Source organism: Heliangelus exortis, chromosome 2 (genome assembly GCF_036169615.1).
Source record: "Heliangelus exortis chromosome 2, bHelExo1.hap1, whole genome shotgun sequence".
Classification (NCBI taxonomy): domain Eukaryota; kingdom Metazoa; phylum Chordata; class Aves; order Apodiformes; family Trochilidae; genus Heliangelus; species Heliangelus exortis.
This window is the reverse complement of record NC_092423.1, coordinates 63,450,445-63,475,626: the sequence shown is the minus strand read 5'-3', so window position 1 is coordinate 63,475,626 and position 25,182 is coordinate 63,450,445. Positions and strand designations below refer to the sequence as shown.

At 41.4% G+C, this 25,182-nt stretch overlaps 1 protein-coding gene across 1 annotated transcript in view; it reads right to left on the bottom strand.

Moving 5' to 3' along the window:
* Nucleotides 1-8,457: 8,457 nt before the first annotated feature.
* Nucleotides 8,458-25,182, bottom strand: part of GFOD1 (Gfo/Idh/MocA-like oxidoreductase domain containing 1) — a 77,036-nt gene continuing 60,311 nt past the window's right edge. The window contains exon 2 of the mRNA XM_071736428.1: nucleotides 8,458-16,106. Within this exon, the coding sequence (XP_071592529.1) occupies nucleotides 15,187-16,106 (920 nt within the window). The 3' untranslated portion in view covers nucleotides 8,458-15,186. The remainder of the gene's footprint in view (nucleotides 16,107-25,182) is intronic.

Genomic DNA, 25,182 nt, shown 5'->3' with positions numbered 1-25,182 from the left:
AGGGAAGTGAAGGACTGTGTTTATAATGCAGCTGATTGAATAATACATCATTAATCAACAATACCTTCCTAGGTGTATGTCTAAACCATGATAACCTAAACACTGAATTTTTAAAACTGCAATAATATCAGAAAAGGTAGCACTTAAAGAAGAGAAACAGGTTTGGAATTGGCTTGGGATTATCTCAGATAGCAGAGCCAATCTAATTATAACCTGCTAGCACACTGCATCTCTTATTTCTGTCTGTGACTTTGAATATTCCTGTGTTTGCATTCTGTAATGATATGTTTATATCACACAAGTAAATTACTCACTGAAATGCACAGACACATGAGAAGGAAGCCAAACAGGCATTGCTAATGTTTTTTATTCCAAAATATGAACTGTGTCTGTGGTTGTTCATGAAAAGCAACGCCTTTGCTACTAAAGGTGGAATAATTTTATGGACATGATGTCCTGCCGAATATTACAGGTATCTGAAAATCTTTTGTTCTTTCCTCTATGACTGGTCTATCAGTGGAATTAGAGATGCTAATTTGAAGCACACCTTGTTAAGAGAATTTACCAAAAGAAGATGAAAATGCAAAGCAGTGGAATGTTGGTTTTACACAGCATGTAGGTCCATATTCGCATGGCAATATAATACATGTTGTAACATACAAAACATATATGTGGTTTTCAGATGGGTTTCATTTGCACTGAACTGACTTAAAATGCACTCAGTGTATCGAAATGAGCATGTATTTTCAGCTTGGTAATGCACCATCCCTTGTTCCTATCACAACAGGAAATTACTTATGTTCAGGAAAGGAGTTACAAATTTGGTCATTTCAGCTTTTCTAAGATACCATCTCCTGTTTCTTCTGAAGCATGAATAGTCCCAGGTGGTGAGTAGGGCTGTGTTAATGGAAAGGACAATTTACTTATACGTTCACATAACATTTTCATTATGAATATCAGCGGATCTAGAAGAGCTTGTCCCCATTTTCCTGGCCAAATAGCATCACTCTGCTGTTTATATTCTATCTGAAAGAAGAATGCAAATGCTGGAGCTATAAATGTTCAAAGCTTAATCCCCTGTTGAAGTAAGATGGATGGAAAAACCCCAAAACACTCTAGGGTAATAAAAATAGCGTACAACTGTTTGGCAGCAGAAGAGAATATGGCCTTTCATTTTAGCATGGCAGGAAAACGTGCAGCTCTGTCTCCAAGCAAGCCAAACACTGCCTGTAAAATCATAAGTACACGTCCCCAGATGGCAGCAAGGAAAAGGCTCATGGGGCTGAAAACACTGAAAGGAGCAAATGAACTTGGAAAGCTGAGTTCAGATGTGTCCTACTTCTCTGTTTTCTCATCCTGCTGGAGAATGAGAGCAGAGGTGACATGGTTTTGTCTGCAGGATATACAGAAACTGCAAGACAGGTATGAAGCAAATACCAAATTGCAGTTGCTTGCGCTGAATGTAGAATAGAATTTAAGAATTGTTTAAGTGATTTTTAAAGATAATGTATTAGGGAGTCTGGATATAACTTCGATTTGTTGTTTAACCTCTGTATCAACTGTGCCTGTCCTAATTACTCTTCTAGCAACATGATTAGTGGCTTTGTTAAGGATAAGACTAATGTTTTTGTCAAAAAAGGGCTGTGAGTTTTAAAATAGCATCAGAAATATGCATTGTGCTGTCAGTGAGCATGGCACATCAGGGGCACTATAAAATAATTAATTATTAACAATATTAACAAAAAATAACAATAAAATAATAAGTCCTGAATAAACTTTTACCTCAGTTTTATTATTCTTTACCTGATAAGGGACATTGAGGTGACAATGAGACAAAGATTGGTTAGGAGCATGGTTTAGTGGTGGACTTGGCAAAATGCTAGGCTAATTGTTGGACTGGATGATTTTAAAATTTTTTTCCAGCCTGAACTATCATTGTGTCCTTTAAAGTTCCTGATCAAGAGATTTGGTATATGGATGAGGTATAGTTATTATGATCACTATATATGGTTAGAGATTAAGCAAAAATTGTAGCAATATGCAAGTATCTGCCATAAAATGAAGAAGCCAGTAGGAATTAAGAATAGGCTTTCATCCTTGCATTTCTTCTTGTATCAGAGCCACAAATGTGCCCAGAAGCTGATTCAAGGTCAGAAGCTGAATATGGTAGTTAGATTTTTTTATTCCTCACTTAACCAAATATCCCAAAAACTTTAGGGCATGGGCCAACTGCACAGTGCAGTGGACTGAAGATGGAGTTGCAAAGGATTTTACTCCTCTTGTTTCCCATGTCCTGAGATGGAGGCGGGGAAGGTTCATTTCAGTTCCTTGGCATATTTGAACCAGACGTTTGCTAAAGGCTGCCCAGCTGAGCCAGAGTTTCAAGGCATCATTTCAACAGCCAGGACAGCAGAAGCTGAGCAGGCATGGCTCACCATTGACACTCTTCTCAGCCAGGACTTGCTCTGAGTGTTCTATCGGGCTACATGTTTGCAGCTCCAACCTGCTCCCTAGGCTCAAAAGGCAAGAGCCTCGTCCAGTGGCTGCACTGGGAGCACAGATATAAAGGTGAGAGCATCAGATCTAACCAAAGCAACACAACTGACACAGCACTTATACCTCCAAATAATAATTAGTCACTTAGTCACCTCATTTCAGAAAGACATAAAAAAGGGGAGGAGAATCTTGTACATAAAGCAGGCTTTGATCTCAGTGGAATTCAGAGGGCTTTGCTAGTGCATTCATTTAAGGGATTGAGGAGCAACTAACCAATGACTCTAAATTATATGGTTTGGAGGCTTGTTCTAATGCATGAAGACAAGCTGTTAAGTTGGAATGGTGGACTGATGTTTATCTTATGATAGGACACCTCCCTCCTGATTGTGATTTTCTGTCAGCCTTCTAGGTCTGCATTCCAATGATTATTAAAGGTAACATCACTGACATGCTTTCTGGTTGTTGTGCAGAATAGTGGAAAGCTGTAAAAATCACAGTATAATTTACCCCATAAATTTCCAAATTACACTAGGATGATTATAATCTGCTTCTTCAGGTAATGATTTGCAGCCATCACCATTGACAACTTGCCAGTGAGAACTGAAAGGAGTGTTCTCTGAAGTGTTTTGGATCAGAAATCCTTGCCAAACTGAGCAGTGTGAACTACAGGTTGCAGGCAAATACACTCCTCTAGCCTCCTTTCTCAAAACTCACAATACAGTGGCAGATTCTGTGCTGACTGACTTGGACTTTTTCAGGCTAATTGGTTATTTAATGTTTTTCTGGTCAGAAAACATATCTGATGCTAATTTTATCGTTTTGGTTTTAAAATCAATGCATGGAAAGTGTGGTGTCTCCAGCCTTCCCCTCCAGAGATGGAATTACACAAAATGTAATTGCTTAGAGGTGGTGGCACTGGCTCTGGTGTTGCTAGCACTTTTCCAAATAGAAAAATTTAACTATGCAGACAACACTGGCTTATTTGGCATTCACAAACCACAGCAGCATATTAGGCACTAATCATATATGACTAGTTATATTAATTGTAATGAATGAGAATTAGGTTTAAGAACTACTTAAAGGGAACTAGAAATTAAAGCAGCGGGATCTGGTATCTGGCTGTCCTGGACTTGCTCTGCATGGCCTTGAGCAGCATCATTTGCCATTCTGTCCCTAGTTTCCAACAGACAATGTGAAGGTAATGTTATGTACCTTCCTTGTGAAGCAATTGAGATATTGGTATAAATACAAATATATTTATTAAAATAACAGCACGTCTTTCAACTCTTCCAACACTCCAGTTTTGAAAGCCTTTTAAAGACCACTCAGTCTACAAAAGGAGAAAAATCTTACCAAAAATTGCTTTAAAAAAATTTAGAAGCTGTAAATAAATTTTAAAATACATTAATTTATTAAAATTTTGAGTATTTCTAAGTAAGCTGAAACTCCATAAAGACCTGAGCTTGTAACTGGTCTGGAACAAGAAATTCCTGTCACCTGCCCTCTGACAGTTGCCACAAAAATGATCAGAGGGATGGAGCACCTCTCCTATGAGAACAGGCTGAGAAAGTTAGGATTGTTCAGCCTGGAGAAGAGAAGGTTCTGGGGAGACCTAAGAGCAGCCTTACAGTACCTGAAACCTACAGGAAAGCTGGGGAGAGACTTTTTACAAGGAGTAATGGTTTAAAGTGGGAAGCAGGTAGATTTAGATTAGACATTAGGAAGAAATTCTTCAGTGTGAGGGTGGTGAGATACTGGCACAGGTCATCCAGGAAAGTTGTGGATGTTTCAGCCCTGTAAGTATTCAGTACCAGGTTGGATGGGGCCTTGAAAACCTGGTATAGTGGAAGGTGTCTCTGTCCATGGCAGGGGGGCTGGAATGATCAACTAGATGATCCTTAAGGTTTTTTTCCAACCAAAACCATGCTATGATTACATGATTTTGAGTGATTGTTTCAGCCACTGGAAGAGGCCAAATCTCATAATCCAAGTACAAATTCAGAGAAAAGTGAAATTCATTGGAGAACTATCTCACCAACATCACCTCTACCTCTATGTTGCCAGCTGTGAAATGAGAACAATCATTTTAGGGTGATTTATTGATCTTTATGAAGCCCCTTATACATGTGAAGCAGTACAGACAAAGTTTGCCAAATGTGAGTGGAGAGCTGTGAGCTTTGTCTAATCAGCAAGAGACTCAGTCCCTTATTCTCCATAGAGGCCCTGTTCCTGTTGTAGGCATAAATAACAATTACTCCCAGCTAGCAAGGGCTGTGGCTGGAAAGGCAGAGCATCCCCCAGGAAGTTGTTTCTGCTGTGGTTTCTTCATGGAACTGCGAATAAAATGCATAAAAGTGTGAATGGGAAAATAGTCCATTTTAACAAAAAATGTTGTTCTGAAACAGCTTGGCACTGCTTATACCTGAATTTCCTCCCACTGGCACAGGTAGAGACACATTTTTAGCACACTAGTTTTGTGATACCAACACCCTCTGCTGATCAGTCCTCAGCCCTCAGCTACATCCATAGCAGCAGCTGCAGCTAAGGCCAATGGGCATGGAATGGCCACGGCCCTGTTACTAACTTTATAAGCCACAAAAGAGGGTGGCTACAAGAAGCTTGCTTAGTGGGAATAGTCTGCTGCGTGCTAACTTCCTAACTGTGCCACAGAGTTGATAGAGAAGAAATGAAGTTGATCTAAGCAAAAAAACACGTTTGGGATGTCTGTGTCAACTTAATAGGATAGAGAGTCAGTTGTCAGCACCTAGGGACACTCCTATTTCTTGTGAATATGCTTTTTGTTGTGTTAGAAGTGTAAGGCCTGTTTTCATCACAAATACTTCCAGGAGATACAACAACTAGCACTGCTGAAAAGAACTGTTTAAAAAAAATCTAGCAATTTAAAGGGAAAAGCCACCAAAGAAAATGTATTTTGCTACAAGTCAAGCTGCATTTCCAACTACTTTTGCATTTTCAAAGCCTGAAATGCATGTCTGAGATTTTCCAGGTTTGGCTGAGCTGCATATTTTATTTGCACAAGTGACAGAGCTGGTTACATTCAGAGGCTGTCATCATTGCCTGGATGTATTTCTGTAAAAGTCTTTAACCTGCAAGATGTGATTAACTGCAAAAGGGAGAGTTATTAAAACAGATTGGAGCAGACTCTGAAGGCTTCTCTAAGAATTGGTTTATATGCCTCTTCCATGGCTGGAGGAGGGCACCTCCCATTTCTTAAGAAACATTTGCTTACATGTATACTCTTTTGTATGGAAATACAGAACCTAAAATAGTTTTCCTCTATCCGTTCCCTTTTCCTTTGGTCCTGTTTATTATTCTGTAGTCAGTCTACCAACTCTTTGATCTAATGAAAAAAAGCACATTTCTGGCAGTCAGCAGACCTGGTTTCTATTTACGTTCTGCTGTTAAAGTGGTTTGGCATAAATTGCTGTCAACAATTACTCAGATGAGGGAACTGATCTGTCTGAAAACTAACCTGGTAAATACCCAGTGTTGTTAATTTCAAACTAAATTCATGATCACCAGGTGGTTGCACATGTTCCCCAGTGCCAGTACCTGGGATAAGAAGGAATAAGCAGCTGGGGCCACAAGTAAGGCCTGGTGACCTGCATTTGTCAGCAGCCCTGCCTCATCCCTTAGCCGCTGCTCAGGGAGGTCCAGTTATTATTTTTAAAGCAGAGATAAGGTACCACACCAAGGTTTCTGGTGCTAAATTCACTAGTTGAGCACTCTCAAGTGGAAAATACATAACAAAAGGCAACATATGCAGGAGATGAGTATTAGCTGGCACTAGACTTGGGGCTGTGGGACGGGTGACAGGCCTGTGACTGAGGGCTGCCTGCTGGGCACATGTGATGGAAATTTCCTCCTTCCATGCAGCATGATGGCTGGAACTGTGACCAGCACAGGCATGTGGGCCTCAGCAGGGCAAGCAAGAGGCAACGGGGTGCTGCTGAGCTGTGGCAGCCGTTCTCCCAGCCTCCAACCACAGGAAAGGCTGCTCTAGGAAGAGCCACACCATCTCACCCTGTTTGAGCTGCTCTGGAGTATTAGCTGGGGCAAAAAGCCCTCTTGTTTGCTGCCTCCTGTATGGACACTCTGAAATGTGAGTTTTCCACTGGCCCGGCAGCGACACAAAGAGCTCTGCAGCTCTCCACTGCCTGACAGGAATCAGCAACAAAAGCATTAAGTGCGCCTTCTCTTTGGAACAGCAACACTTCTTAATAACCCCTACCCCAGCAAGCTCTTAATTCCTGAAGAGAACAATGCAATGCATTTAACATTCTTCTGATTAATATTTATGGCTACAAGCCACCCATTGTTTTTAGTACATAGCTGCTAATCAATAGGGCTCCAGAAAACAGCAGAACAAGCCAGGAGAGCTGTGGAAGCCTTGGCTCTTCAAAATTTATGGGAAATGTCAAGAGGCTTTTCCTCCTCCCCCATTTTTGCAGTTTGTTTTGGGTTCAAAAATCTACACATTGTCTCAGTATGCTGACCCATGTTTGAAAATATTTACCTTAGTATTTATGCAGCCTCATTAATGTGCAATGTTTACGCTCTTGCATTTGTACTTACCTGTATAGGAATATATTGTGTGCTGTACCTGTATACTACTAATCCCACTGTCTCTCTGATACTCTTTCACTGTAATTGGTCCCCAAGGTACTGTTTTCTGGAGATTTCTGTGTTTTAACCTATTAAATGTAAGTAGACCTCGTTTTACTATGAAATTGATGGGAAAAGATACAACATAAAACATGGCCCTGCTTTATTTTAGTGCCTTATTGATTAGCTGGAGACAGTGATTTGGACACCTGAGCAAGGTTATAATACATTTGCTCATGAGTGCAAGGCAAACATTAAAATGTAATTCCTGAAGACCTGGGCATTGATTTTTCCTTGCCTTGTGCTTTATTCTTCTTCAGTCTAGGAAAATAATGTGTATTAAAACTGATTTAAATGTACTTTATGTTTATATATACATTGGTACATCTTCAGAGCATGTAAAAAGTAAAAATTGCTAACATGCTGAATTTCTGGGATGCAGTGAATGATATACTCACTCTGCAAATGTCACTTCACAAGACAGCATGATCTGAGGGGGAGGGTGCGTTGTAAGTGATGATGATTACCCATCCCTTCACAGATTTGTGCCTCAGATTTACTGCACCTTCACAGTGCCTGGGAAATAAGTGAGCATGAGGCAAATCCAACGTCTTTTTGTGTGCTCTGCTGTGCAATAGAAAAAGCAACTTAGAAAATGCTCTGTCCTTTTCACAAATCCATCACAGAGGCAGTAAATCTTTCCTCAGAGCCTAGAATTTCCCACTGCTTTCTACTATCTTCTGCTTCATACTCAAGTGAGGTTTTCTCTAGCATCAGAGGGGTTGGAATAACACACTCGTTGATGAAACACCCTCATACAAGGAGCATGGGCTAAGTGCAAATATTTGACAGCTCCTGGTGGATTGGAGCAAGGACCAAGTGGGCATGGGGAGATAACTGGAGGCTGAGCACCGGAAAAGCACTGGTGGGGAGATGGGGGGAGGCTGTGCTGGAGAAAGGAGGAGAAAAAGGAACCAGGAGAAAAACAAAATCCAGGAGAAAGGATCTCCAGGATGTGTTCAGCAGGGATATCCCATGCCCCATATTGCTATACCACTGGACACACCTCTTTGGCAATAAAACCACCTGTCTCCTTAAGACACACCTCTCCAGCAACCCTTAGTACAGTCCTTGTCATAACACTAAACCTCCAAACAGCCGAATGTTAAACATCCTTCTTTCCCTCTGTCCATCACTTATCCCTGCCCCCACGCACAAAGCCCATGGTATTGTACACTCGTGTTAAACTTAACAGGCAGGCCAGAAACCAGGCAAAGCTGATAGTTATTACCCCCCTAAAACACAAGTCTGGGGAAAAACAACAGACAGCTGAGATCACATCCTTTTACATCTTTATTTGCCAGTTAAGATCCTTTTACTCCATCAATGCAAATATGCAGAACAGCAGGAAACCATGTTTTAAGCAGCACATACCAGTTGGCTGAGAATAAACTAACTACATTCCCAAGCAATGTAAAAGTAACAATGCACATCATCTTCCAGAAGAAGAAGCAAACAGATATTGCAGCCGAGAGGCACAGCAGGCAGCTTCCGTACAAAGTAGTTTGGCTATTTAAAATGCTAGAACCAGTCCTTGTCCGTTTCTCCAGGCCCCCTACCCCCCAAAAAAGTCCTACTATAATTTAACCCCTTTTTTCCTATCTACATAATATATAAAATATAAACTCTGTTTACTTATAACACTTATTTTTCTTGATAAATAGCTCTTTAAAATATCTACTGTACATATGTCCATGCGTTGACATTATATATATATAGCATTTATATATATGTATGTATGTATGTCTGAAAAACAATAAATATATACTTAATATTGACACAGCAACAAACTGAACATATTCTCATTTTCAAAATCAAATAAAAGAAAAACTAGTACAGAGAAACAGTGAGTGTCACTTGTGAAGCACGGCACAGCAGGGAGCTCTGATTCCTGCCCTGGCTGGGCATTCCATATGCCACATACTCGAGTAGCTGCGGTGTTAACATATTTTTTAATAAATCCGTGTTTAAAACAACTTCAAGTTGTAGGTTCACCACCCTGTATGCCATGTGCCACACAGACTGAGCATGAGCTCAGTGGGAAATAAGAGACTCGCCTTGTGGCTTGCCATGGAATGAAAAATAGAGCAAAGCGAGTCTGATGGCTGGTGTAAAAAGAAAAGGAAGTAATGGACAGCACATGGCTGGAAGGCCATAAATAACCATGGTAAACAAGTTAATAGAGTTAAGTGCTTTTAAAGACGATGGCTGGCACTGCTGCAAAAATTATCTTGATTATCTGTTGCCAAGTCTGTGTAATGAACCAGTTTTCCCAGTGCCACGAGGAGACACAAATGAAACCCAGACAGCCAAATTCAGATGCTAGAAATGGGGTCACTGCGTGACACTGCAGGGCTGCAGGGTCAGAGCCAACCTTGCCAAAGGGCAGCTGAATTCACTGAACGGCCTGAACCTAATGGATGGGATTTTTTAAAGTACAAACTTAAAATTAAACAAAAAACAAACAAACAAAAAAGACCCACACCCGAACAGTTAATATCACACATGCCAAAACATAATAAAAGATACATTTTAAAAAGCTTCTCATTTCAAAACAGCATTCCTTAAAAGTGGAACTTAATCCCAAAGGAGAAAACACAAATGACCTTCTACAACCATCTTTTGCATTCAGTTTTGGATTGACCATAGCCATTCTGTTTATTCATTTAACTGAAAATGCTGAATAAAAGCAATCTTAGTTTGACCTAAGCTGATACCCTTCATTCCCAAACCCCAAGGCTTTGATTTGGCAGCTTTGAAAAAGTCATTACTTGCTTGGGCTCTGGCTTCATACACTCAGTAAGTCATGAGGTTATGACATCAGTTCATGAATGCAGCATTATGTACAGTCCCATTTACTTGAAATTTCTCCTTTTCATGAGCAAATGGAAGCAAGCAGTTATTGTTAAAGGGGAAATTATTTTTATTGGACAGGCTTCACCCAGAAGCTCAGAAGAGGAAATTTTAAAGCAGATGAGACTGTCAATTATTATTCAGTCATACTTTGTCTCTAAAATTTACACTTTGCTCCCCACAAATAACAACTTCAACAACAACAGCAAGAAACTGCTGTCCTGAACAGTCCTGCCATTTCACAACTATTCCTAAATATCTAGAGAGCACTGTAGAGGTCAAACAGTCCAATGGTAAGTTTCATACTTCTGGGCCACTAGAGCATCACACCAATGTGTTATGTGTTGCATATTAACATGAAGTCTGCTTGGTGCTTTTAAGCTCTCATAAATACAGGACTTACCAGTGAAGAGACTTCATAATTTTTGAAATTTTATACTGAAGGCATAAGTCAAATCTAAATATTCCCAGCAATGAGAAATTCCATCATCAGGTATTTTCTGGATCTCTTCAATGACATCATCAAGATACTGTGTATACCTTTACCCATTAAATAAAATCTGCTCTTTTATTCCTTTTTAATTTTTTTTTTTTTAAGATAAATTAATAATTTAAAATTCTCTGGGTCTTTTCCACATTTGTATGGACACAGAGGTAAACAAGGTAACAGAGAAATTCAGTTGTCCCTGCGTCGTGACCACATGCAGCAGAAAAGCCTTCTTTTTTGAGTGGCTGAACTTCCAGGACAGCTGTTCACTTGTACAGTCACTGATTCAAAAGCTATTCGAAAGAAGGAAACACTAAGTACAAAGTGGAGAGTGCCTCTGATTGCTCTATGCTGGCTGGGCAGGAATTTCTCATGCTTTCAGCCAAAGCAAAGGATGAACTCTGCAGCAGCCCATCCTGAGCCTAAATTTGCCTACGCATGCCCCAGTTCTCTGCCATATTGGCTGCACGGTTAAGGACATATAACCTCTACTTGGTATTTTCTAACTACACAGCTTAAGTACTACAAATTTAACACATGCATATTAAATATAGGAAACCCTAAGCTCCTGCAGAGTTCTTTTGCTTCCATGTAGAACTTCACTGAGTTCGGCAATAAGGACCCACACAGATCCAGCAGGAGTACAGGATGGATGCTGCTTTCCCCAGGGTCTCCTTTCAGGCTCCCAAACACAGAGGCAGAGGAAGGCTGCTGGTAACTCCTTCAGCAGGCACAGCCCTCACTATCTGTGCTACCAGTAAATGCTGCCTGTTGGTGCAAGTGTATAGGTGGCAGATTACAGATAAACCTTCTTGTCACTCCCTGCTGCTGCAGTCACCACTCTCCCTTTGGGCACACGGAAGGACTTAAGTTGTGCCCTCCTGCTGCACAGAGTAGGGTCTCCCTACCCCTGGTGTGGAGCCCAATGCAATTCCCATGGGAAATAGGGAATTAGGTACCACTTTTCAGATGACCATCCCAGATCCCAGTTGAGCAGCAAAGCATTTTACCTGTGTTCACCCTTTGGCTCCTCTTGTCTTTGGCAATAGACCATAATGTTCAGTATCCTATGTGCACAGGTTGATGGCAAAGGAAAGCACCTCTCCAAAAGCAGCCCCAGGAAAGAAGAATGAACATGTCTTACCTAGTGTATGAACAAGCTCATTTGGGGGCTACTGTAAATTCCAGCAGTAGCCACAGTTTGGCTATTAGGCTTCACCAATTCTAGCAGCATTCATCTCAAACCTTGTGGCACAGCATTAAAGAACAGCATTAAAAGTGCAATTCCAAATTTATATTTCCTGGAATGGTACCGTTTTGTATTTTAATCAAGTTCATCTCTGCTATCTGCTGCCCAAACACTTAAAGCCAGCTGTACCAGCAGAGGGCTTGATGCTGCCAACAAAGATCCCAGATCGAAAAGTAACAATTTATCAGAATAATAATACACCTTCTATAAATAAACTGAATCCCTTCCTCCTTGAAGCTAGATGGAAGTTTAGTATCTTTACGCTTGACTATACAGCACCTTCGCTTCCTAGAGAATGGAAAAACTGTCATACAATCCCAAGTGTATGCAGTTACTGCTGTCATCCCAGTTAGGTAACAATTTCACCTAAATCTGGCATAAGATCTCTCTTGCTGTCAGAAGAGGAGGTCCCACCCTGACCCTGCTCATTCTGGCTGCCTCTCCGGGGCCAATGATGCGGGCTCACAAAGAGCTGTACGGGATTCAACACATTTGCAAGCCAGTACTAATACTAGCATCAAATGGCTATGTAACCAATACATCAGATTTTCTTTTCTGTTAAGCAGCACTGTCTGCATAAATAAGGCTGCACAGATGATGGATGATGCCTGTCACCTAAACATTTAGGTCTGGGGCAGAAAGGTTGAGCTCAGTGGTACCATCCCTATGCACTGTGTCTCGCCTGGGGACTGACTGTTCATTGCAGGGGTGGGGAACAGGATTCAGCATCTCTTCTTCCAGCTGGCATCACAAAACCCAGAAAAACACATTTAAAAGAGAAAATACAGATAGGAAAAACTGTCAACATTTGTGAACCAAAATGAAGTGCAAAAACATGGAAAACAATTCCAGCACAATGGCCAAACCACTAAGAAGTAGGAGTCACAAACATTTTGGCCCATGCTAAGTTCCAGTTTTGGAAGATGTTTAACTAGATGTGGTTAATTATCCACCAGGCTTGCATTCATGACTTGAACTAGCCATTATTTTCAATAAATGGCTTTTGCCTTACTATATGAAAACTCTTTTGATCCCCTCGGGGCTAATTTCATTTTTCAGAAGAGAGAAATGATTTCTTGATCAAATTCTCACTTCTGTATTTCTCTGTGTATTTTTCAGGGCAGGAACCGGGTAGCATAGTATACCATGACAATTATAATGGGAAATTTCTGTTGGCATAGATACAACACCTCAAGAGTTTCCTGCTTCCAAGAAGGATCGATAAAAGCTTGCCTGAGGTCTTAGCAGAACTGGTCAGGCCCAAAGAGAGTTGCTAGAACTTGCTGAACAACATGGATAGAAACAATTCTCCATCTGGGTGCAGTTTTGTAGTATTTCATTATTCCTTCATCGGCCACACTATTACACTTTAGGGAGTATTTCATGAGAGGTCACACATAAGCTTGTCTAATTTTAAGAACAAATCAGTAAGTTTTGGGTTCCTAAGTTTAGACATCTAAAAATTTAGAAACAAGACTCTCTGCAAACAGGGAGGATGGGAATTTCCAGTAGGCACCTCCTTCTATATTAACTTAGGGTTAACTGAGTCAGCCTTTGAAGCTCTCTCTGTACTGACTTGCACAGCTGATCAGGATAAAACACCTGACTTTCACCCAGCTAAAGTCAGATGAGATGAACCAAACTATTGCTGTCATCCTGTTCAAAAACACAAAGCTTTAAAACTGGGCATAGGACAGGCAAGAGCATACAGCAATCAGGCAGTCATTTGTAGAAGAAACCCTAGAGAAATCCTTAGTGCTCCTAAAAATAGCAAAACTCTAAGTGCTTTTTAAAGAAATCTAAATTATTCTGACAGTTCTCTTTCTAACCTAAAATGGCAACACTAATGCCTTGACAAAGAGGGTCATGTTTTCTCTTCTACTTTACTGCTTGTCCAAATGGTCTCTTCCTTCCACTAGTCAAAATTAACAAAAGACCCTGAATAGGTTTTCTCAAGATTAATCTAATCTAGTGCTATATGATTGTGTTCTACTTCTTTCCTATCTGAGGACCTAGCTCTGTAAACATGTAAGCACTGGAGCAGCTTTACACAGAAAATCAGTATCCCTGTTTACTGGGATCATTTATGTGCCTTTCACTATATTCTTTCAAGACTGCATTCTTGAAAGAATATATTATTTCAAGACTGCAATCTAAAATACTAAAAAGAAGAACACGGCAAACATATCAAAAGAGTTTGTCCACCCCTGCACAGATGACAGGGAATGATTACTACAGTACCAGCTAATGGCCACTTTAAGAAGTGAAGAGGTGGAAGTCTTGTGTAATTTTTTTTCCCTGGAAATGGACAGGAAAATTTCTCATCCCTTTTGGTTTTCACACTCACCACTTGGTGGAGGTGAAAGCCTCTGGGTTGAGCTATATGAAATTAATCAGTGTGTATCTCTCAAGTGTAAGTTCACAAAGGTTTAAAAGAAAACTGCCTGTCTTTAGTATCATATGGTTTGGGGTTGGATTTCTACTCTTTCCACCTAAAAACAAAATGCAGGATGAATTCACTCAAAAGTCAGTCCCAGACACAAGAAATCGTGTAAGCCTTCATAAGACTAACCTGAGTTCAGCTCTCTAATAAAACCCACCATCAGTACTGTGTCATGCCACTTGCCATCCATGTAGGTTTTGCACAACCTATTTTAATCAGCAAATCTGTGCAGTTATCACTGAAGACTATCTCACAGAATACCCTCCCTCTGCCAATACCAGGACATATGCACTGTGGTTGAGGACTGCTTTGTTTTATAAGCCACACGTTTTCCTACTGAATTGTGCTTTAAATAAAACAAACCAAAATGTAACAAACAAACAAAAAAAAATCTACAAAAACAACTAGCTAAACCAACACAGAGAAGTTCCTAGCAAACTATATCAAAAGTGAGCTGCCAAGATTTTTCCATCTCACATGACACTTTCACAAGTCCTGTTGTTTGGTGTGTTGGTTTGAGGTGTAGTACTACAGCATGGTGGTGTCAGCTGTCATGGTAGGAACCATTCATGTCAGATAATACAGAAAATTTAATGACATGACAGTACCTTCACAGCCCTCTGGTAGGAAAGGAAAATCTAAAAGGATCTTCCCAACCTTTCACAGTAAACACAATTGGATAATCAAAAGCACCTGCAAGCAGGAGATGAGTCTGTGATATATCTTTCCAATCAGCCAGCTAATACTGTTATTAAAACAGTTGGGTTACGTCAGCTCTTAAGTCTCCTCTGTTTTGGGCATTTCTAAGGACCTTACCACTTTGGCATCTTAGCCACCATCAGATGTAGTTGATCCAAACACGGTATTTCCTTGTCCTATATCCTCTGCTCTTTCTAAGACGCCCAGGCCCTTCACAGGGGCTGAATTACCATTTCCTTTAAGAGCTGTCTGGTTCCTATTCTTTCCTAGAAGCTAGCAGTACAGAGACATTCTGCTCTTCCGCATGGCTTCACTGATTAAGTATGCTGGGCTCAGCTCTGGCTCCTCAGTCATGATTGAAATGTTCTGCCATTCCCCCAACTGGTTTGACTTTTTAATGGTGTCTACCACACACAGGGCATACAGACAGTCATCAAAAGTGGCCGCCATTGTGAGGGGCCTCCCGTCCCAGGTCCTCCTGTCATCCTGATCCTCAAACGCCTGCCGGACAGCTTGAACCATCTTAATGGTGCCCCGGAGGTAAGGGGATGGGATGTCGCTGAAGGCCTTCTCTGGAAGTAAGGAGTTGCTGACTGGTGTGGAGTCCTTTAGCAAAAGCTCCCTCTGAGGAGAGCTGTTGCTCTGTCCGTAGAGATCAGTGCCTATTACAATCAGCCGTCCTGCTGAACCCACCACAATAATGTCTTGTTTGAACTCTCCCGGGACGTTGAAGTTGAGTGTCACCGTGCAGCACACACCACCCTCCAGGACCATCTGAAAGGTGCAGAAGTCATCGCTGGTGATCTGCCGTATCCCCTTGATGTGGTCCGTCTGCTTCACAAAGGTCTTGAGCAACCCGTGCACTTTTACGGCCTTCTGGCTGGTGAGGAAGGTCAGGAGGTCGATGATGTAGGTGCCGACCGAGTGCAAACCCCCACCTCCCATCAGGTCATCACAGCTCCAATTGTACTTCTTGCCCAGCAGGCTTCCGCTGTGAACCTGCACCTCGCACACCAGCAGCTCCCCTACATAACCCTCCTGGATCAGCTGCTTCATCTTCACAAAAGCAGGCAGGAAGCGTAAAACGTTCCCCATGATGCTCATGAGCTTTGGGTAATAATGAGCCGCGGTCATCATCCTAAAAGCATCCAGGGGAGTTGCAGTTCGGTCGCAGATGACGTTTTTTCCAATGCCTGAAAAACAGTTTAAAAAAACCAAACAAACCATAAACAAAAATACATCAATTGAGTAAGATGAAGCCTCAGGGCTATCCTTAAAGACTAAGCCAAAGAGAAAGACCCTTGAAAGTAGAAAACATTTCAATACGGTGTTAAAAGCACAAAGATCCCCTCTGGCATGTTTCCAAAGTGCATGTAAGAGTTTCTTGAACATCACAGTGAAAATGTATCCCATTTTATTTTCAAAATGCACCCAGAGGGCCTAGACAGATTAGAAAGTAAGCTAAAGTAAGGTGGTCTGCTGATACTCCACGTTTGCCACTTTCTGGGAGCAGGTACAAAACCAATCACTCCTACTCACCCATCTCACAGACATTTCTTCTGTGATAAATTGCCTATAGAGAGGCTTCTGAGAGCTGAACCTGAGCTTCAAATGCAAATCCCTGAAGCATCTTAACAGCAGGACAGCACATACACATTAACTTAACATAGGAACACTGAAAAGTCTGGGCTCGTCTTCTCAATGCTCTTGTCCCTTCAGCTTTCCTGTTCAGGCTGTTTAAAAGGCTCTGACTGGAGAGAGGGAGAAGTACTGGGCTTGCTACTTGACTTAAAATGTAGAAATTGCTTCTTGCTCATAAAATGCCATGCTATTGTAACAATGGAACTTATTTTTTTTTTAAAGCATTTCTACTGAAATGTCAACATTGCATCCGTGGTGCCAAGGGAGAGACACGATTGCTCTAAAACAGGTCAAACATAGCTATGACAATCTGTTCCCTCACAGGATTGCCCATATGGGCACACTGTTTACTGAAGCTTGCATGACACTCCTGTTTTATCTGGCCATCAAGGTGTGAAACTCTGTGCAGTGCAGGCTGAGATGCTTAAATAACGGGCTTATTATTGATTTCTACTTGTCAAATACTTTTAATCTGTACCCATACACACATGTAGTGACAGTCTCTCAGTTTCCTTTTTAGTTTAGTAGAGATATACTTTTTTTTAATGCTTAATGCTGGTGCATGTGGAAAGGGTGTGTATCAGCAATATAAGGTGAGCTATACAAAACTTTGTATCACTAAATAGGACCTTTGCCTTGAAAGTCTGGGGCTATAGCTGGGCCAAGACTTAAAAGACCTGAGTCTGGATCCTGTCTGCTGGAGTACAGATTAATAAATCTGATTACATGCTAAATCACTTTGTGTTGTGATTCCTTTTTCTTTCAGATAGGTGAGAAATCCCTTTTCCTTTGAAGACCTGTTATGAGGATGAAATTTTACCTGTTTTGGAACTGTTTGGATGGATAATATAAATACAGACAGATGGCAGGGATTGGTGTGAGCCCACTTACATGAATATTTAACAGCCTGACTGGAAGAAGAAGGGGGTCACAGTCCAAGCATTCAATAACCAGCTTATCCACACTGCCTATTGCCAGTCTTTGCTGCTATTTGAGTAGCTGAAACTGGAGGGAGGGCTGCTACCACTGAAGTGGCAGTCACATCTAGTTAATAGCCAAGAAGGGAACGATCTCCCTTCAACTTGCTCCTATTCACCTTCTACTCAATCAGGTCAGTAGAAACATACTATTTTCCTTCTATATTAGGCAAGAATCCCCTACTGAGTGTCCACAATCTCCCCTTCTCACTTTTCCTTCTCATCTTCACAGACGGCTACTTGTGACTGGGTTGACATTTTCAGCTTTACAACATTTCTATTCCTGCTTCTGAATAATTTTTTTTTCCTGCATGTTCGATAATGGAGGAAGCATTCATCCACTTGCCCTATGTTCCTCTAGTAGTTCCAGCTATGCCACTTGATACATCCCACTAATGTGATAGTCCTCCTTCCATTATACAGCCTCTGCAGAGAGATTTTAGCCTAGCAAATCAGCTATGAACATAAGGAAAATCTTACATAAAACTTCCTGATAGTCATATCTTTCTGAAATAGTCACTTCCCCCTCCAAAGATGCCATGCATGCCATGTCATCATCTGACCCATTCCCTACTGATCCGCAAGCATCATCTTCTGCTCCAATTCAGCTTGCATCATTCTGCCTCTCAGGCACCCATCACATTTTAGCTGGGGTCTGTACAGACACTGATGGCTCAAGATACACAACTCTACTTATGTGCTTGTGAAGAAAAGGGTCCGTTTTGCCAGGAATTGCATCCTGGGCTTAGCAGGGGTCAGTCCTTCCCTGTGTGGGGCAGGGAACACTTGGGATTGTTACAATCTGAGTACCCTATGATGATTATAAATATGAAAGAGAACCCTATACATTTTTATTTCCTTTACATTCAAGAAAAATTGCCATTAGGATCAGTGCAAGTCAGACACATGCAGGGAAAAGGGAAGAGCCCTAAATATTTGTATGGAGATGGGGAAAAATGAAATCTCCTACTTACTCCTTCCAGTATTTCATCTGTTTTGAAAAGGTTAAAACCTTTTAATTACAGCAAATCCAAAATACAAATGTTTTGAGAGCCTTCCCATCTCTGTGCATATACTGATAATACATGCTGTGCTCTCATTCCTATTAGGGATTTAAACAGATTTTTGCTTGGTGCCCAGAAAGCTTTTATAGCCTGTTAAAGCTTGTGCAAGTTCTTTCAGCATGGGAGTGCTCAGCACTTGAGCCCACGAATACTACAGGTCTTTGTCTTCTCTGGAGCTGCAAATCTGCAAGCAGCCACATTAGCTTTCTTGAAGCAGGGAGAGAACATGAAAGGTCTGTTTAATTTCATTTAAAGAAATACTCCAGTGTGTTCATGTGATTAGGTTAAGAAACAGGAGGATCAACACACCATGGTTTTCTGCTCTTTCCTCTGCTCCCTTCTCAAAAGGAGAAAGAACAAAGGTGCCTTCCCTTTGAGTGGCAACAGACAGAGCAGAGGGCACTGTGTGAGGAAAAGTGTCCTTCCCACCACCGCCAAACAGTCACACAAAAAGGCATGTTCTGACTCCAGGTGTTGCAAGGGGATTCTCTGGGAACTGACCCCTTTTCCTGGCTCAAGGTTAGGGTTTAATCCCGTCCACTTTGGTACAAGACTCTCTAATAAAGGATGAACTGTTACCACTTGTCATTCTATCATTGTGTTTTGGCACTTCACACATCTTTGAAAATCACAACACATCAGACAGAAAAAGCTTCATTAATTATATAAGCAGGGAAGTGCAGTCCTCTTCAGCAAGAAAGTACAGTGTGCTTGTCCCTGGTCATAAGCAACTAAGTATGAGAGGATACAGACCCTTTCCACAAGCATCAGGAAATCTGGTTTGCAATGCTGCAGTTCTCAAGCAGACAACTTCTGAGCATTGATTTCTTGAGTTTTTACATAAAATGAAGAAGCAAAATAATTTAAGTACACGTCATTTGTTTTGAGGAGTCTGCACAGCCTTCACCCCAGACTCTGCTTGGCTGTGCTTCAGAAAGAGACAAAATGGTGACAAACAGGTGGTAAGTGATGGGATGTGAGATTTCTCTGACCTGGCATGGAATAAGGGAGGGCTCATTCCCAGACAGCCCGAGTCCAAAGCTGAAGTCAAGCAATGCATCTCCCAGCAGAGCCCTCAGAAGTGGAAGCTGACTCTGTGAATGCCACCCACAGTTGCCATGAAGAGCTTCAGCCTCAGACCCACTCTAACCCACTGATCCAGGCACACGAGACCAGAACCACAATGAACGTGCATTAGCAAGGACTGAGCCATAGTGTTGGTGAGCCTCCTGTGCCCACAGCCATGGGACCATAAGGTGCCAACCATATTAGACCCCAACAGGTCTGCTTTCCTGAACCTTTCTGTCATCTCTCTCCAGCAGGAAAACAGGAAAAAACAAATAATAGTAGAGCTGGAAGATGCCCATCTGTAAGACAGACCAGATCCCTAGGGCAATGACTTAGGTATAGCTCACTCTAGCAGTCCTTGAAAATGTGAATGGGCATGAGTTTGAGGAAAAGAACGTAAGAAAATTTGAATTCTAGGTTTGGTTGCTAAAGACTGAAAGACACCAACTGCTTGGTTCCTGTTTAGAATGAACCAAAGTTTCCAGTGCAGGTCCACATCACAACACCATAACTAATATTAGTGTCTTCTTATTCTCAATGTTCTACAAGGAAGGTTAAGGGCTGAATGGTCCACCTTGACTATTTTCCATCTCCTAGGGTACGTATATCCCCCAAGTCAAACCTCAACAGCTTCAGATAGCACCCTGCATTTATTTTAAGGTTATTTAAAAACACTGATCTTTTCTGAAGAAGTTGGTCTAGTTTGCTCTCTAGAAGCAGCAGAGCAAATAAAAAGAAATTGTTTGTGCTATCATTGGTGCTACCATTTGTTGGAAGATTTCTCTAGCACCCTATGCTAGAAAGTAAAATTATAACTATGATCTAATAGCTTGTCACCCATCTCACAGTAACTATTTTTGTTAGGAAGTCATGTGATTTATTTGCAAACCTCAGCCTTCGTTTTAGAAAAAGGAAGCCCTGTGGTATGGAAATAACTCTGAAAGCCAAACAGCCTAGAAGTGAATGACAAGTAGATACAGTCTAGAGTAACAGTACTTCAATTTTTTTTCATGTAAACACAGGGGAAGATAAGGAGCTAGAGTAAGATTTTGAAATGCCTGGAGTTTGCAGCTCTTCGTTTTACATAAGGCTCTACCCAGCTCTTCACCTACCAGCAGCCAAAGTTTCTTTGTCCCTGTAACATCCTTGCACTGCAGTCCAAAAATGAGTAAAACTCCTGGGCCCACAGCATGGGGAGGGTAGAGTGGATGTAATAGGCAGAGGCTTAATCAATGCTGCAATCTGCAGTGTCAGACTTTTTCACATCTGCTCTTTTTTCAAATTGGGACAAAAACATTATCAGAGAAAAGAAAAATATTTTAAAAAATTACTGGAGCAAGACTAGTCCTCTATCTATTTGGCTCAGGACATGAGAGCCCAATACAGTGTTTTCCTCCTATTCACAAGAAAATAAAAAAGGGCTCTATTTGGAGTCTGGGCATATAATCAAAACCTTCATTGGCACCAGAAAGCTTCATTAATTAGCAATCACTACCTTGGTCAGGAGGGAAGTGAGAAAAAGAGCAAAAGAAGGTTTTGGTGCACAAAGCTAAATTAGTGAGCAAAATAATACATTTCTAAAGCTAAAAAGAAACTGTCAACACTCAAGGAATAGCCTGAGAGCTTCAGCAAATAGAGGAGGGATGGAAGAGCACGCTTACTAAGTTATTTTGAATGGAATATTTTAAACATATCAGATTTAAACACATCAGATTACAGTATCTTCTTTAAACTTTTTTTTTTTTTAAATAAGCTAATACAAAATTATCTTCCAAATGGTGACAATCCACATTATAGTTAATAACATTACAAAGAATAAATATGGGCAAGATTTTCTTCTCAGATTTTGACCATTAGAGCAGCTATTGTTGCCGTCTATTGTGCAGAATCAGAGGGGAAATCATCTTTGGCACTCAGTTCTACTCACAGCTTCTCAGACATGTTGCACTGATATATGCTGTATTATTAGTACACATTATTATTTTGGCCAGAAACCACCTCAGAAACTATTTTAGGCACCAGGAGCCTGCACATGGTTCCTTACAGGTGACGATGTTTTATCTAACTTCAGTATCATTAGAACTGTGTATTTCACACATTCCCATACTAGACAGAAATCCCTTTGCACTACTAATCATGTTAGCAGACAGTACTACTGAAACCCAGCTGGATATTCAGAAAATGCGTTTCTACTTCTATGAATACTCATGTATGCCTATATGCAAAAACAGAGAGAACTGCTTTTTCCTACAGTAATAATGAATTCAGAAATCTTCACAGGTATTTGAATCATTCCCTTGTAACAATTTATTTCAAATTTGCAAACAATACAACATTTAGAAGCTGTGATCTAGCCAGAACCTCAAAAAATCCCAGTTATCTACAATGACTCAGGGCAATACTTGAAGACTGAACAAAAACAGAGGTTAGTAATGAAGAAGTTGCCTGTCCCTTCCAAATTTATTACTGTCTAAGAAACCCAGAAGAAAATATAAGTGATCTGAGCTGTAACTGCTGAACTGTTGACTTCAGGAGAGACCCACAGAGCTAAGAGCAGATTTTTGTGAGAAAGCAAAAAACAATATTTTTGCTGTTTCAGAACTGTCTCACAGTCATGGTCCTTTTTGTACAGAGCTGGAACAAACCAGCTTGCTATTATTTTGTTCTCCTAGCAGATGTGTACCAAGGAGAGACACAAAACACTGAGGATGACTCTCAGAATTTGTATGCAAATAGAGAATTTGAAGGCAGTAGCTCATCCAGCCACTGTTCTTTTATTTTAAGCTTTGATAGCTGGGGTGCCTCTTCAGGCTCTCAGAGATACAGCAATTGTATATTCAGCTTCGCCTGCTACGTGCACGATAAGCCAGAAATCTTAAGCACCATAAATCATTATTTTTTGATCTGTGCTTCAATCAGCACAGTATTAGCTGGTGAGCAGTACCCCTTCTTAATTGCAGCTCTGCAAAAGGCCCCTTCTCTGCTCAGCTGCAGATGATAACTATTAGGATACTTTAGTGGCTTTATTTTAGCAGCAGGCAATGCCATGGCTCCAGGCATCTTTTCCAAACAGTTGTCTTAACAAAAAGGGCTTCTTTTGCTTGTCTGTCTCACCACAACACCACTCCAAGGCCTAGAGGGATATCGTGCTCATTAATATGAAGCTTATCTGGGTGTAGGGGCAGTGGGAAGGGACTGGCAGCCTGGGCATCCAGAGGACCCAGGCAAAGCCTACAGCCCTGTTCTCCTCTCAAGGTTCCCAGGGGATCCAAGGCAGCCATGGAGGTTTCTGGAATCACTCCAGAGGAGCAAGGAGTAGCAGGGGCTGCAGCAGAGGAAAGCACAAAGTGGCTGAGGAAACAGAGAAGGGGAGACAAGAGGAAACAGGAAGGGAAGAATGCTGCAAGGTGGAAAGGAGGACACTGGAAGGGGCAGGTGCAAACAGCCCAGAGGAATTTCTGCCACCCCGAGAGCTGCACACAAGCCCCAAAGGTATCAGCAACATCCCCAATCTACAGAGGCCCATCCTAAAAGGCTTCAGTCCAACATTTGTGTGAGCCCTGCTAGTGTCTTTTCTGCAGAAAAAAAAAAATAAAATGGAGGAGAAAGAAAAAGAGAGCAAAAAGAACAACATGACCACCCAGAGACTGGACAGGAGGGAGGGATGATGAAAAAGCATCTACATTAAAATGGTGGTGCCCAGTATAGAATCACAGAATCGCAGAATAATTTGGGTTGGAAGGGACCTTTAAAGGTCATCCAGTCCAACCCCCCTACAGTAAGCAGGGACACCCTAAGCTAGATCAGGTTGCTCAGAGCCTCATCAAGCTTCACACTGAATATCTGCAGAGATGAGGCCTCAGTTATTCCCTGGGCAATCTGTTCCATTTTTCCACTACCCTCATGATTAAGAATTTCTTCCTAACATCCAATCTAAATCTACTCTTCTCTAATTTAAAACCATTGTCCCTTGTCCTATCCTTACAGTCCCTTGCAAACAGTCGATCTCCATCCTTCCTGTAGGCCCCTTCAGGTACTGGAAGGTCACTATGAGGTCTCCTGAGAGCCTTCTCTTCTCCAGGCTGAACAACCCCAGCTCCCTCAGACTGTCTTTGTAGGAGAGGTGTTCCAGCCCCCTGATCAGTGGGTCCAGCCCTCCTCTGGATGCTCTCCATCAGATCCATGTCCTTCTTGTACTGAGGACTCAGAATAGAGGAACAGAACAATGGGACAGGTTATTTGGTGGATCTGATACTATTTTCTGATGCACTATATGTGGAGATGCATGCCTCATAAATTGCATAGTGATTAAAAGCTTTTGAATGCCTCAGAAAATGGTCTAGATAAATATGGATATGTATACTTCCAGCAGGAGTGGAAAACCTGATAGAAGTCTGCTCTGCTCTGGGAAATGAGGAGCTCTTTCTCGGCCACCTCACAAAAACAATCATTCAGGTCACTGGAAAATCTTTTCACATAGGACAAGGATTTATTAGTATACAGAGGTGTCTGCTATGATGTTGCTGTTAACACTGTGATACAGTAATTATAGTAACAGTAAGAGCAATGGTTGTATTTATCATATTGATGGCATGAGAAATGTATTTATGTCCTGGTGGCAAAACAATGTTTCTATGAGGAATCCTAATTTAACAAAACTTTTAATAAGGAGATAAACCTGGATGCCTAACAAGATTGGCATTAGTCACAGCTCTAACATTGGCCAAGGCAATCTCTGTTAATCACAGATACATAGATCTGTTGCAAAAAATCAAATTACTATTTAGCATAATGAGTCATCTCTCATTAACTGATTCATATTAACAGGGCATGTGTGTATTCCTAGTCCACTGTAAATGTGAAGGAAAGTAACAGTGACTGAAGGAACATATTTTCCTTCACAGCTGAACCAGACAGCGAATGCACACAGGGAGTAACACACCACCCTGCTGACAAGCAACAGCACATTTGGCCACAGCAAATAAAATGGCTTATACAGGTTTTACAAGCCCTGCATCTCTTCCTCTGCACCAAAATATTATGAAGTAAAGGAATGCATACACTGTTAACATTTGATAGTCAATTGGGAAAATAGGCACTTCATAAATAGCAGACAAAAATTTCCATGCAGTGAACATGCACACCACAAACAGTGCACACCATCACTGAAGTGAGGGGCTCATCTCACACACCTACTTCTGGCCCTGGTGTACCACTCCGTTATTTCAGTTTTTAGGCTAGTTTATCCTCACTCTTTTGTACACAATTGTATTGAAAAAAACCCCAAAACATAAACATTCAAATACACAGAAAACCAGCTGTGACTGCCTCTGTCCTGGCTGCCCTGTAACCGTAGGCTAAAGTTGATTCAAGTGACTACCAGCACGATGAAAAGAAAGCCTGCAAAGCCACCCTGCTGCTAGTGACATACGAGTGGCATCTCCATCAGCAGTTGAGGTGTCACCCAGCTGATGAGACACATGCAGCTCACACAAACAGTGCCAGAATGGCAAGCAGGC